This window comes from Rutidosis leptorrhynchoides, chromosome 6 (assembly GCF_046630445.1).
Source record: "Rutidosis leptorrhynchoides isolate AG116_Rl617_1_P2 chromosome 6, CSIRO_AGI_Rlap_v1, whole genome shotgun sequence".
Lineage (NCBI taxonomy): Eukaryota > Viridiplantae > Streptophyta > Magnoliopsida > Asterales > Asteraceae > Rutidosis > Rutidosis leptorrhynchoides.
Genome location: NC_092338.1, coordinates 350,148,450 through 350,164,065, shown reverse-complemented (window position 1 = coordinate 350,164,065; position 15,616 = coordinate 350,148,450). Strand labels below are relative to the sequence as shown.

The window sequence follows — 15,616 nt, the reverse complement described above, 5'->3', positions numbered from 1 at the left end:
GAGATGGCCCACGCTAGTAACTATGAGATTGAATTATCGCTCAGCGGTGTTTTTGGTGTCAAAAGACTTCACTTACTCATGGATTAACGAGTGAAGTGCGGCGTGATTCAGGTGTCTCATCCGGCTGTATCAAAAGGAGTTGATAATCGGCTAATCTAGAGTTATTGTTGGAGTTGAAGGAACATAGTAATGGGTTGACGAGTATGGGTTCCAAGTGGGATATTGTTGAATATATAGGGATCTTTAAACAAAAGGAAAGGAAATCAGAGGAAAGATTCTAGAATGGATAGCTTGTAGGTTAAGGCAACTTGTGGAGCAAGTATTCGAGAAGAAAGTTCCAAGGTGTCAGGAAGATCTCGTGATCGCGAATTTTGTAAGGGCATGAAGCTCAAGATCGCGAAAAAGTGTCTGGGCGGCTAGAATTTTCTGGAATAAGTTAGCTTGCTCTTTAAGCTATTTCTTTGTTTGTTATCTCCTATAAATAGACCCCTATGTAACCCATAACAATGTGCAAGAAAATTATAAGAAAAAATCTCTGGTTTGCGCCCGTGAAGTAAACCTTCTCCGAGATTTGAAGTTGGGATATAACCACGTTAAACCGCGTCGTTTATCTTTATTTATCGTTTCATGCTTTATTATTCGTTTATCGTTCATGGGATTGGTTTAAATCACTTGTCTTGTTAGGGCCTACTAAATTCCTAACATAATAAATAATTATTGTAATATTTAAAATCAACAAAGTACATATTGATGGGAAAATAATCACAACGGGTAATCTACAAAGCGGAAACAAACCCGTTTGACAAGCATTTCCCGACCCGTATGAACCTGTGAGGAAACTAACAAACAAGCTATATCAAAACCAACCTAAATCAGTCCCCAAATCTGTTCCAAATCAGTAGCTAAACAATAATCAAGCACACACTAAAACACGAGACTTTTTACGTGGAAAACCCCTCAAAATCGAGAGTAAAAACCACGGGACTCGTAAGCCACTTAAATTCCACTATCATCAACAAAGAGAGCAATACAATAATCCTTCTCTAGATCAACTAGAGGTATACAACATCATCATACTCTTGAACAACAATAATCAACAAGTATATGAAGAAATTAAAGACAAAAGATGAAAGATTCACCCAATAAACTGCTCTATGTTCCAGCAGCAAAATCACGACCTACAGACCTTATTAGACGAATTCAACGGTTGAAAATGTTGGCACTGATGTCAGGAAGACACAGCCCAAAAAATTGAGAAGATTCAACGGTCGGATCTCCGGGGATCGTCGATTTTCTGAACTGCTGTATTTTTAGACGGAAATTGAGAATCTCTCTTTTTCTTTTTGATCTCTCTGATCTATCTACTCTCTTAATTAATGAATACAGCTGCACAAATTCAAATTAAAAATGCCCCCTTGATGGTTGACCAAGTCAAACAATCAATTGGGCTTAATTTGTTGGGCTTGGGCTAACCACATAATTGGAAACCAAATAAAAAACCCAACACATATTTTTAGATAAATTCAGTGTAACACACAAGATATTGATCTTCTAGACATCTAGGCCTCTAGTAGAAAATGAAAATGAGAGTATTTTGATGGAAACGAACTTAACATATTATTATAGTATGTTCTTTTAGGGTGTTTAACTAAGGTGTGTTTTTTTTTTCGGCGAAAAAGATAATTTATTAACAAATAAGATAGGTACCTTCATTGAATCAATGAAGTATACCAAAACCATTACAAAGACAGAGGGTGTTCAAACCCATACAACAAACAAAAACATTGAACCTATCAAGACTCGTGGAGCTTACAAAAAGAATACTAAATACAAAGAAGTCTAAAGACTTAACAACTAAGGGCTCAAACCGAACGGCTGCTTGCATTCCAAGAAAAGTTCTTCCATTATGATAGATCAACGTGAGATATGCCCAAAGTGATGCAAACATAATTGTTGCAATACATTTAGATACTCATTGAAATATGAAACTTGAAGAAGATGGTGGTTGTAAAAAAGACCTAGCATTTCTGAGAAAATGGAACTCGTGTTGCCAGATCATGTGAACGCCTCAGCACAGTTGCAACCAAAATCTCATGCTTTCGATTTTTTGCAAGGCAATTCTTCGGCCGCTAATTTTTCCATTATTTTATTGAGATTATGAAGTTACTCTTTGAAGGTGATCTTTTTTGAACCCCCATCTAGAGGTGGTCTATTTTGCACCCTCAAATCATTTTTGAAACCCGCCTGTAAGAGTGTATTATTTCCTGTTCCCATTCGAATTTCACTAACCGTATCGAAAATAGGAGATTTCTCTGGTGATTTAACAAACAACCCCTGTTCAGTTATAAATGAAGGTGTTTTCAAATTGGGGTTAGGCAACTTGTTCAAACCATTGTCAGTTTTCACCTTATCTCCTCTTTTACGAATAGCGTCACAATACTCCTTACACTCATTGTCAAAACATTGATTTTTATTTCGGGTTATTGCTACTTTTGATTACTTCTTAGTTGAATGACTCAATGTTGAATCAACGCGTTTGTTTACTTCTGAATGACATACAATGCTGAATTGTACATTACTGGTTCAGCATTCAGTGTTGAGCCATTCAGAGTTAAAATACTCCTTTAACCATTAAACGTCAAATTTCATGTAATATCCTCTTTAAATTATATCAAAAACACTTATTAAAATACTATATTCTATATTCTATTTTATTACTTCAAAAAGTTGTAATAAAGTAATTATTACAACTTTTATATTCATCATTAAGATTGATAATTAAACATGTTAATAACATTCAATCCAATTTTATTCAAACTTTTAAACCATTCCGATTATGAATAATTAAGGTTTATATAACGCATCATAAATGACGCTTTTTGTTAGCCGCCATAATTAAACTTAGGTATCAATTTTGTAATGTATCGATTGTAGTTGTTGATATTAAGATTCGTTTAATCTAATTCGTACTGTAACTCATATATGTATATACATCCTTTTTCCGCTTAATTATCTCAGTATATGTCCTAATCTTATTTCCTCTTCTATCCATCATCTTTACTTTGTCTTATTTAATGTTCTTTAAAGACTATATTCATATACGGAGTATCAATTACGTCTGATGTGCTATATATTAATATAAGTTCTAAGTTGAAAACTCACTAATCGAATCCTCTTTTCCCCAAATTTTGTATTGCCGGCACCAGAACCACACCACCGGAAACCGCCACCTCGACATCATATATCTGATTACCGTTTTCTCATTTTGATCTCTTTTCTGGATAATTGGTCGGGGTAGGGGGTTATCGATAGTTGGGAATACACGCAACATCAAGCTTACAATCAAATTCATGCTACCCGTATACAACAGCCGTTTCAAAAAGCTGAAGACAATTTGGAGACATCATTTTATGTTACGGGTAGCATGCTTGGTGGATGTTTTTCTTGCCAGAAAGCGATAAAAGCTTAGGAAGCGTTTTGATTTTGTACATTATATGGGAATGAAAAATGAATCAGAGATGGTTTGTAGGCTTGGAAACATATGGATAGGTAACTTTCACGTGTTTGTTGATATGCCTAAGTTTGACCGAAAGAAGAATTCCGCATCATCTTTGCGTAAAGAAACTGACGAAGTTATCAAAGCAACGTGCATGGGAGCGACAAATCCGACGAAGTTGATTCCTCCTTCGATCCCTTCACCTATGAACTCATGTTTGGGCGATGTTAATGGTAAAAATTCTATATACCCATCTTGTAATGTTTAATCGTGTGATTTGGACTCTTGGATGCTGATTTTTAGATATTACGAGTCACGAATATGTTGTGTTAATTAAACTCAAAATAATCGAAACGATTATTGTGCTAGCTAAGTTGTTCTCTATTTAAGGCTTTGAAGGGGTTAAGATCAAACATGTTGGCGGTTATTGGATATGGGTTCAATTCAGATCCGCATCCGATTGTGCAGCATTCAAAAACAATAACAATTTGTTGAAGGTTTTTTATGTCATAAAACCTGCTTCAGATGAATTTTATGTGGATGAGAGATTGATTTCAGTCGAGATTACTGGGTTGCCTATTTGTGCATGGGGTTCAAAGGCATTTAAGAAAGATGCAAGTTTGATTGGTATGTTTTTTGAAAAGTGCAACAAGGTACTAACGAGTGTAGGGCGTGTATGTGTTGCAACTTATAAATCTATGGAACACCTTCTTCTATTAAACATATTAAAGTCTCGGGCTCAATGCACCATGTTAGATTTCAGGAGGTTGGCAGCTAGGGGATCGACTTAATAGAGGACACTAGAGAGTCTAGTGATGAAGGTGAGAGCACTGATATGGGCTCTATGTTTGGTAATGAAAATGATGTGAATGTCCCAGAGGAGGTTAATATTGGAGCATATTACATGAATGAGATTGGAGTGGATACTAATGTTGATTCTACTTCATTTTCTGAGGACGCATATAACTTTCAGGATGTAAACAACAATGATGTGGCGAATGTTCCTTGTGAGAAACAATCTATTAATGATTCCCATGTGGCTACGAGCCTACGAGTAATGTGAATATTTATACACAATTCTAGAATTTTTTGTCTAGCAAGCATACGAGGTATGTGGATCGTTCGGGGTTGAAGTACGGAAAGGGGGTTAACTTGGATGCTGTAAAGAAACACTTGTTGGATCTTGGTAACAAGCTTGGTATAGACATTTCGGCGTGTAATTTTACTAATGGTGTGGACTCGATTGGCATGTTCAAGATGTTTAAATGAAGATTCTATCCATTAATATTAAAGGTCTAAGAATGTAAGAAACGAACTTGGATTCAAGAGCTTTGTAGGAGTTTTAAGCTATCTGGGAGACAAAAATGAATTGGTTGTTGTTGTTTCGATTGAAAAGCATATGGGGTATTTAAATGTTTGACTATACGGTTAGCTTATCCATGGTTGATCGACCGGGTTGGTATCCTTATGGGACCCTAACTTGTTTGTTAAGGAGGCAATCTGTTGTCACAATAACTATATAATTTGTAAAGGCAATTGGTGTAAGCGGAATTGAGATTGTTATATGATTAATATTTATATGCCTTGGTCTCTTGGTGATAAAATAGAAGTGTGGAATGCCTTGCGGTCATTCATGGAGGCTCGTCAAAGTGGTTATATTCTTTGTGTGGATTACAATGTGGTTCAAAGCAGTGATGAGAGACATGGGTATGAGTATTCCCTATTAGAAACAAATGATTTTAATATGTTTATTTCGAAAATGGGTTTGGTAGACGTGCAACTTTGTGGTTTACGTTTCACTTGGAGAAATAAACCGGGATCGAAAATGAGTAAATTATATCGCTTTCTTGTGTTTCACAATGTGTTTGGTAATGGACATTCTATTAAAGGTGTGGTCCTTCCTAGAGGTGAATCATATCATTCTCCTGTTATGTTTTTCAACGTGAAGATTAATCTTGGTTCTATTATGTTTAAGTTCTTTCATTCGCGGACTGGACGATATGGATTTGATTCGATGGTACAAACGGCTATTGAGGAGATTAATATTGTTGATGGATCTTTTTTGACGAGTTAAAATTTATTAAGGCTCGCTTAAAAGACTGGGTCAAGCCTCAAGGTGTCTAAACATGTAGAGTTGAACTGAAAACATCAGATTATTGCTCGGATTGTGGTGATTGATGATAAAATTGATCAAGGTATCACTAATTACGCTGGTCTTGATAAGCATGTTAATTTAAGAAAAGAGTCCGACACTTTGGGCAAATTTTCTGAATTAGATCGTTTTCAAAAGTCTCGAGTTAAATGGGTGGAGTGTGGTGATGATCACTCTAAATTTTTTCACGCAAGATTGAATCAGAATCGCAACTCCAATGTTATAAACAAGCAGGTGGCCAGCCGCGCGTTGCGGCGGCCAACCTGATATGCATTCGGGTTGAAGACTTGCAGTTAGCATATTTCTATGGGTAGGATACAGTGAAACCAAAAACATAATCTATATAATATATTAACTTCATATTCTTAAGTATACATACAGCTAGCTTTTTAGTGATCAAATTATTCACATTTTATTAATCATCCAATTTGACTCTATATGTACAGCTAGTTTGTTATCAACTATGTGAACCTATATAGTATTGCTACTCAAAAATAATTACCACAGTTAACTAATGCCTTCAACATAGTGGAGGACAATATGAATGACACAATAAAATTGCAGTTTACACACAAAATATGAGCTAACTGGAATATCAATTAGACAATTAACCTTAAATCTATCACATCCTTTAATTATCTGTTACTACCAACTTTAACTTAATGAGAGTCAAACAAAGCTAAAATCAGAAGTTGATAATGAGCTGGTTGAACCATGAATATCTTCCATATTTGAAATCAAATGGTCACCTAACATAATCGGCCAAAAAATAAGAGCCAACATTAGGTATAATATGTGTACAATGTAATTCAACAAACACAAAAACAATAGATAAACTATACCAGTATTGACATTGGCAGCTGCAACAAAGTTCATAAACTGTTAACTACCAAAAGTACCATAGAGGAAATAGAAATCAGAAATATCAACCATAAGGAAATATAAGTCATTCGACATAATAACAACGGTTAAATAAATTATCATAAAGAAGATAAAACAACAAATGGAGACTTGAAGTACAAATGTAGCTTTAAATGCAACCTGATAAAAGGGAAACAAACTGAATAATAACAACCTGTAAACATGCTTATTGTCACTAACATCAATAAGTTAGCAAATGTTGAAAAACATGTAAACTTAAAAAAGCACATCTTAAATGTAAGTGACACCAATTGAAACTGTAATGCAAAGTAACAGAATTGATCGCATTAATAGTAAGAAAATAAGATATGTCGTAAACTGTCCATAACTAAAAAAACATGTAACAAACCAATTTAAACACACATGGGAAATAACATAGTTTCCTCTTTTATACCACAATAAAAAGCAACATTGAAACGCATTAGTTAGATAGAGGCAGACGCTTTACCAAAAAAATGAGATCATCGCAAAATGAGATATCTATATCCCAACGATGAATGGGAACTGACAAAACATCATTCGAGAAAAAATCGTCCAGGGACAAAAAATATCGGGAGTCTTCGTTGGAAGATCTCCAAAGGATGTTTGGCGCTTTAAACCTAAAAGGAAATTCCGCAAGTTGTATATAAACATTGAATTGAATACGCAGTCAGTATAAAGTAAAGTTCAATATCATTGGCTGCACTTGTTGCTAGTAACTTCTATTTAAACTTCTATTGGCAACTAATACATGTGTTGATACTTATGCAACATACCATTACAATAAGCGCAAAATGATTCAAATAGCATTCACGTATTTGATAATTTCCTATTCACAACCCATATAAACCACAAATAAATTATCAAAAAATGGAGTAAGCTTTATATTTGTACTACTTATAAGAAAAAAAAAACTAATTATTATATACACACATAATATAAAAACAACTAAATAAAAAGCAAACCTCAGCATCCGATTAGAATCATCTGGTGGCACCAAATCTCTTTTGGATTGTAGAAGTAAGTCTTTGCCCATATGACAGCGAAAATCCCCAAATTCAATCTATGTCTAACCTTAAAAAAAAATGACACATATTAATTAGCCATCTGCAACTATAACGTAAAAGGGTTTTAACAAAAATCTGATATAATTAATCAGACCTTACTAACGATTGATATAGCCAACCAAATTTTGTGGTAGATCAAAAGTTATCATCAAACAAAACATTTACACGATTAAGTATCGATATGTTCGAATTGTAACAAAAACCCAACAATCTAAGTAAAAACTGTTTACACGATCAAAATAAATTACCATAAAAAGACTATACAACCTCACGCATAAAGCCTTGATGACGGTCTCAGATTATACCTCTCCTGGCTACAAATCGTTTGGCTCCGTTTCCGATTTGTTTTTCAGTCGGCGGACAGTTCCGTTTTTTTCGGTCCCCGGTGTGTACCGGGGAGGGGGTAGGGTCTGAAGTCGGTCGTGGCTATGATGATTCGTCGTTTCAACGTTTTGATGGATGCTAAGATGGGAGCAAGGAGTAGGAAGGTTGTTAAGAGAGATGCAGAGGGAGTTATGTGGGTTTTGCAAAAAGTGACGGAAGAGAGAGGCATAGAGGGAGTGAAGATGGTAGAAGGTTGTATGGAAAAAATATCTAGCATTAGCTTTTAGTGTGAAAGGACGGAAATGACCTTACTGTTGAGGAACAGTAAAAAAAATTTGCTCAATTGTAATTGTAATAAGTATAATATTAATATAATATATAATATAATGGTGTTAATGTTAACGTTAATTAATGGGGTGTGGTGCTCTGATCCGGATATGATTAAAAGTAGTTTTTTATAATTATTTCAGCTCAAAGTTTTAAAAGGGTTGACAGTGATGTCATGCTTCAAGATTTTGCATTTCAAAAGGTCCCATATCCTCTGGATGCTGAATTTTTAGATTCACAAGTTTTGGATGACGAGATTAAACAGGCGGTATGGGATTGTGAAAGTAACATAGCATCGGTCCAGATGGTTTTAATTTCTCTTCCTAAAGAGTTATTGGGATTCTCTTAAACCATATATCTGCAAGGAAGTGCAGCTATTTTTTTGAATGCTTGTCGCTCTGTAGGGGCGAATTCAGCTTTCTTTTCATTAATCCCGAAGGTAAAAAAAATCCATCTATTATTGCAGATTATCGTCCGATTTCACTTGTGGGGGTACTTTACAATATTATTTCGAAGGTTTTATTGAACCGCTTCGCTCATGTTATTGCTAAATTCTTTAGCCCGGACCAACCGACATTTATAAAAGTTAGGCATATTTTGGATGGCCCGCTAATTCTAAGTGAGATTATTTCGTTGATGAAAAACTATCGAAAGGAAAATGATGTTATTCAAAATTGATTTTGAGAAAGCATACGACTCGGTCGAGTGGTTGTTCTTAGATCACGTTTTAAGATGTCTCGGTTTTAGCTTATCTTAGAGAAATTGGATAAAGGGTTTCTTTTATTCATCCCGTACATCTATATTGGTTAACGGTAGTCCTACTTGGGAGTTTCTGGTCCAAAGGGGTCCAACACAAGGTGACCCTCTTAGTCTGTTTTAGTTCATTATAGTGATGGAAGGGCTACATTATCTGCTCGAGAAAGCGAAGACTTCTAATTTGGTTAGAGGTTTGAAGGTTGTAACTCGAATATCGAGATTTCACATCTGTTCTCGAGAAAGCGAAGAGTTTTAATTTCTCTTCCTAAAGAGTTATTGGGTTTCTCTTAAACCATATATCTGCAAGGAAGTGCAGCTATTTTTTTGAATGCTTGTCGCTCTGTAGGGGCGAATTCAGCTTTCTTTTCATTAATCCCGAAGGTAAAAAAAATCCATCTATTATTGCAGATTATCATCCGATTTCACTTGTGGGGGTACTTTACAATATTATTTCGAAGGTTTTATTGAACCGCTTCGCTCATGTTATTGCTAAATTCTTTAGCCCGGACCAACCGACATTTATAAAAGTTAGGCATATTTTGGATGGCCCTCTAATTCTAAGTGAGATTATTTCGTTGATGAAAAACAATCGAAAGGAAAATGATGTTATTCAAAATTGATTTTGAGAAAGCATACGACTCGGTCGAGTGGTTGTTCTTAGATCACTTTTTAAGATGTCTCGGTCTTAGCTTATCTTAGAGAAATTGGATAAAGGGTTTCTTTTATTCATCCCGTACATCTATATTGGTTAACGGTAGTCCTACTTGGGAGTTTCTGGTCCAAAGGGGTCCAACACAAGGTGACCCTCTTAGTCTGTTTTAGTTCATTATAGTGATGGAAGGGCTACATTATCTGATCGAGAAAGCGAAGAGTTATAATTTGGTTAGAGGTTTGAAGGTTGTAACTCGAATATCGAGATTTCACATCTGTTCTACGATGATGATGTGATAATCCTGACTGATTGGGATCAATGTAACCTGGATAACATAATCTGTGTGCTACAGGTTTTTCATTTATCGTCTAGACTTTTTATTAATGTGGGGAAATCTTATTTGCATGGTATCGGGGTTGGCACTCTCCCCACAAAATACTTAGGGTTGAGGATCGGAGCATATATGAATTATATTTTGCATTGGCAGGACTTTATTTCTAAATATCATAAGAGGCTTGGTATTTGGAAGATTCCTCTCTTGTCCTCCGGGGTGAGACTTACTTTAATCAAGTCTGTCATGGGATCGTTGAGTTTATATCTGTTGTCTTTGTTCAAGTGCCTGGTTACAGTCCTTAAATAGTTGGAATCTTTAAGGTCCAATCACTTTTGGGGAAGTGGGAACGATTTAAAGAAAATAAGTTGTGTTACATGGGACAACATGTTGGCATTGTTTAATAAAGGGGGCCTCAATATCGGTAGTTTAAAGTCGTTTAACTTGGCTCTTATTTTAAAGTGGAAATGGAGATGGAGATATCTCGCGGGTGTTGATTCGTTATGGGTGAATGTTATTAAGGCTATACATGGTTCTAGTGGATGATCCGTTATGTGTCAAATTTAACAGTTTGTTTCACCCTGATCGTGACCAAGAAGCTTTGGTTTCCAACATGTGCGTGAATGGAGTATGGATTTGGTATTAGTTTCGTGAAAATACTCGGTCTAGAATCTTATAATTGTTGTGTTCATTGTGTGAATCGTTGTCCATTGTTATTGTTTTTAATCTTCGTGATTCTTGGAAATGGTCGCTAGATGGTAGTGGTATGTTTTTCGATTCTTCAGCAAGGGCATACAAGGATCAGGGTGTCATTATCGTCCAGTTCATCGGTCAGGCTGTGAAAATAGTTATTGCCCGGGAAAGTTAATATTTTTTAGCGACTTATTCTGGACAGACTCCCGAATCAAGTTAACCTTTCGCATAAATGGTTGAAAATCGAGTGAATTTGTTGTGTAACGTGGAAAGAAGTTGTGATGTGGTCCAGCGGTTGGTGGCCTGCCCCCTTTAGGGGAGGCCAGGAGTTCGACCCCCGTTGGCTACATATTAAAAAACACAATTTCATCCCTGTCACGAAGTATCCACACATGGTACATTTCCCATATCGTTTGGGGGGTAAAGGGGAGGGAGAGTTTTACTTGGTCGTGCCCTTGGATGGTTTCAAGGTTTCCTCCCGGGCAGCGATGGGGGCGGGGTTATTATCGGTGCATCGGCATAGTCGAAACGGGAGATAATCGCAACGGGTGGTTTAATCCCTCTCGAGTGATCCCAATCGCTGTCAAAAAAAAAAAAAAAAAAAAAAAAAGTAACATGGAGGATGATCATTATTTGGATTTAATGACTGTTGCAATTATTTTCGTCATGGTAAGAGGTTGTCAGTTGGATTGACTCGAAAATTTTTCTTCTCATTCAAAGGACTCAGTTGTTTCGATTATTGTTGCGGTTCATTGGTTGATTTGGCGGCTCCTAAATTGTTTTTTATTCAACGACAAATCTTTGAAAAACGTTACATTGTTGATCTTGTAAATTATTTTTTTTCATTTTCATGGCTATGCTATAGGGCCAAGCGTATGTTAAATTGAAATTCTTGGCTAATTTGACCGTTGTAATGCCCCTTTAATTTCTTGTTAAAAGGCTGTTTGTTCGTTTATAAAAAAATTTTAGCCGTTTAATTTTTTTTAGTATTTACCACTAACCAATCATTTCAAGTTACGGTGGCTGTTCAATGGTCAATAACGATGTCCTATAGCGGATGTCCACCACGTCCCTTTCATTTTTATTTCATTTTGCTTTTACTGTAATTGATTAGCTCGGTAGCTCCTCAAATTTTACTTTATTTTTGTTTTTTACGAAAATCTAAAAATTAAATAGAAACGGATCACGTCCTCAAGAGATATAAAAGTCTCAAAGGAATATATCTACAAAGCAGAACAGAAAATGAAAATAAAAACTTTTTATGAATATTCAAGGAGTGCTAAGACATAAGTTTATGTATTTCGTGTCACTATCAATTGTTTGTTGGGGAAGAAATACATTCGGTTTGCAAAAGTTGAAGGGAAACTTGCAATAGAATTGACAAATATCATAAACAAAATTGAAGTCAAGTATATCTCAATGATTCATTCTTTAAAAACTATACAATATTTATAGACTACAATGTATAACCTTAATGCTAAAAGTCTAATGGATCGGACCCGTCCAGGGTGGAACCAATGCAGGGCAGCCGAAGGTGTTGGTTATACTCATAGGCAGGGACGGAGCTTGGATATTAAAATTGAGGGGGCCAAACTCATCGAAGTGTTGAATTATTCTCTTGATAAATAAAATATAGCCTACAATTGTGCCTTTATAATTCATGAAAAATGATATAACAAAAAATGTGATTTACATAGTGGGTTAATTATTAAATATGTTACACTAAAATAAATGTTAATGTAAGTTAAATTTTGTGTTACTTTTCTATCATTTAAAATTTTAACTAGTTAAACTTAGGACTAGATTATAGTTACATTTTCATATATCAAAATTTCATACATACATAAGTTGTGATTGAACTACGTGAACAAGTTACGTTATTAAAGATGAATTGAACGAAATTCATAAATCTAAGTTACTAAATAGATATATGAAAGGGAAAATTGAATATAGTATGTAATTAATATACAAGTTTACAAAACATAAATCTACAAAAGAAATATACTATACATTTTTTGTTTTGGATAGACGAAGCAAAGGAGGTTTGAAATTACGGACTAATATAATACAGAGTAATAACTGATATACATGAAGTGGAAAGAGTGGTTGATTTTCTAATTTTAAAGTCTATAACTATAGTCGAGTCACTATGAAAATTTGAAAACATTACAATACTGAATGTCATAAAACTATGAAATGCTAGTAACTCCACAAATTGGTGGGGTGGCTCAGGCCCCTTTTGATTTTAACAAAGCTCCGTCTCCATTTATAAGGTTCGAATGTTCGGATAAACATTTGCATCGTGTAGTCACTTTCGCGATAAAGTATTTTGACCATATACATATATTGCCTTAGGGTTACACGAAATCTTTATTCGGGATACGACAAAGGCACAACTCTAATATAGACAATTAAATTTGGAAGTCAAGAACGAAGAGTTTTATGTACGTTGTGAATGTTCAATTTTCCATCATCTTGAAATGTGAGCCAAATACATTCTATATATAGAGTATGAAAGGTTACCATGTAAAAATACATCTTTTGGTATATAAGTTTTCATGAAAAGTCATGTCTTTTCACTAAAATGTAAGACACCATTTCATTACAAGTTACACCAATAATGGTCACCATTAACATAATCTTTCAATTGAATGACTCTAGTTAGCTTAAACAAGCGTGCACTTCACACTCTCCTAACTTGTTATAAAGCTTAGAAATCCATTTGTCTCAAGTAAATCAACTTATCACACAAAAGAGTCGATGACACTAAAATCACCAACATGGGGCAAATCGCTCAGTGGTTAAGTTATTATTTTTATATATTTTTATGTAGTTTTATGGATTTATATGGAAGAAAAAGATTGAAACATAGAGTAGTTGCAGGTTAATGGAAGTTACTAAGTTTAAAAAGAAGGGTTTGAACCATAAATAGGTCATATGCTTTTCAGTTTGTTCCATTGTAGGTTATATATCTAAAATAGTATCATTGTAGTACATAAACTTATAAGTTATGTGTTATTATCAACATTTTATAGTTTTGACCTGATATGATTTTAGTTCGAAAATTTTTGTCACAAATCAGTTGTTCTTGAGCGTTTGATCTTGTTATTTCAAAAAGTAAAATTTGGAAACTGTTTAGGATAATTTAACGCACGTTTCTGTAGATTTTGGTAGGATAATTTCAAGTTTTGGTGTTGCTCCGCCATAAACCGCCCATAGCCACCGTGGACTCACCGGAATCTAAAATTTCACCAAGAACACATTACACACGCATTTGTTTGAACCCATTTTATAGGTTTGTTACCGGTTCACCGGGTAACAGGTAATATTTGTTTACATTGAAACACATTTTATACGTTTATGTTCTACAATGATATTAGTTTGGGTATATAACCTACAATGAAACAAAATATAAAGTATATAACTTATTTATAGCTTAAACTCCAAAAAGAAATTAGGAGAAAGATAAATTATGTGGGAAAGACAACTACATGGCCCACTCGTTTGATTCTCTTTCAGGGAGTAATACTCTTTTCTTCTCATATTAGTTCACTTTCATATATATAGATAAAAATAATAAAGTAAAGTTTTATTTTGCTCTTAATGTATGTATATATAATTAAAAAAGTAAAGAAAAAGTAAGGATAAAACTGAAAAGTAAACGGGAAGTACAATACTTTTATGACATTTTCTTAAACTGTGTGTTTTTTGTCTGTGGACTATTAATATGGGACGGATGGAGTGTTAGATATGTATATTCACTTTCTAACCTTAGTATCTTTACATAATTCCAAATTTAATCCTTATTTAGTTTTCTATTTAACCATTCATTCGTTTAATTTAGCTTAAAAAACCAAAAATCATCTTTAATCTTTATATTCAAATATTGAACTTTTAAATAGAAATGAGTGTTTATTGTGTATCAATGTATTTAGTATTTATTGAATCTTTAGTTTAAGGGAGAAACTTGATCAGAATTACTCTCTTGATTATTTTTGAATTATTTTACGATGTTTATTGTTGTTTGTAACAAATGAGTCATTTTTAACTACAAATTAATGATTATCTAGTTACTTTATCATTTCGTAGTTATTTGAACCTTTTTATTTACCCAATCATGTTTTTGTTAAAAAAATTTGCCCTCGATTTTTGAATTTTCTGGATCCATCACTGGACCCGTCTTCAAATGTATAACTGTAATAGTAAACGTGAACCGAGTGAAGAGGGATAAATAGAAAGAAAATGTGATCAATGGTGTTTAGAATAATTTTTTTTTTTTTTTTTAAAGAAAATAAACTAAAAAATCCATATACTTCTTTTCTCTATTAAATTTAGAAACACAAATTTTTTTTAATTTCATTTCACTTGCTTTAATTTTTTTTTGAAAGGCAATAATAATATTAAAAATAAAATTTACTAGCTACAAGCTAGCAGAACAACGACAGTAAGTGACCACGAACTACAACTTTAACACGACAACGAAACTAAAAACCTTATAACATTAAAACACACAACCCGCGATAGCTCGAAAATACAACTTTACGACCCAACTGAGAAAATAACATAACGAGAAAATGAATCGATACTTTTAGGATTCTGAATCTGAGGTTGAATATCCTTCTTCATCGTCATCATCATCATCTTCTTCTTTGTCTTCCATATTTTTCATCACATCGAACGATTGGGGACCCCATTTAAATCTATTGCGATATCCCCGACTTTTAAAATTTGTTTATCCCGATTATGATTAAGAAAATGATGCTTATTAAAGAGTCTTCAAATCTTTTTATATTGTCGAAACGGACCACCAAAAGCCCATTATCATTTGAATTTTCTGAGCCCGCCTTAAACTTTAAAGGCCCAAAATCATTGGAATTTTTTGAGCCCACCTTTTTCATAGGCCCAACACATTTGTCCA

At 34.3% G+C, this 15,616-nt stretch overlaps 1 protein-coding gene and 1 long non-coding RNA gene across 2 annotated transcripts; one reads left to right on the top strand and one right to left on the bottom strand.

The window, feature by feature from the left end:
* Nucleotides 1–6,177: 6,177 nt before the first annotated feature.
* LOC139852322 (uncharacterized) lies at nt 6,178–6,547 on the bottom strand. The gene is made up of 2 exons (XR_011761018.1): nt 6,491–6,547; nt 6,178–6,397 (listed from the first exon to the last, which is right to left on the bottom strand). It is a non-coding gene; the product is annotated as an uncharacterized lncRNA (long non-coding RNA).
* A 2,611-nt stretch (nt 6,548–9,158) lies between these two features.
* On the top strand, nt 9,159–10,551 carry LOC139854786 (uncharacterized). Its single transcript, XM_071844069.1, has 4 exons — nt 9,159–9,213; nt 9,330–9,403; nt 10,027–10,224; nt 10,315–10,551. Exons 1-4 carry the CDS (start codon nt 9,159–9,161, stop codon nt 10,549–10,551), a joined length of 564 nt encoding a protein of 187 aa, XP_071700170.1.
* Nucleotides 10,552–15,616: the final 5,065 nt, after the last annotated feature.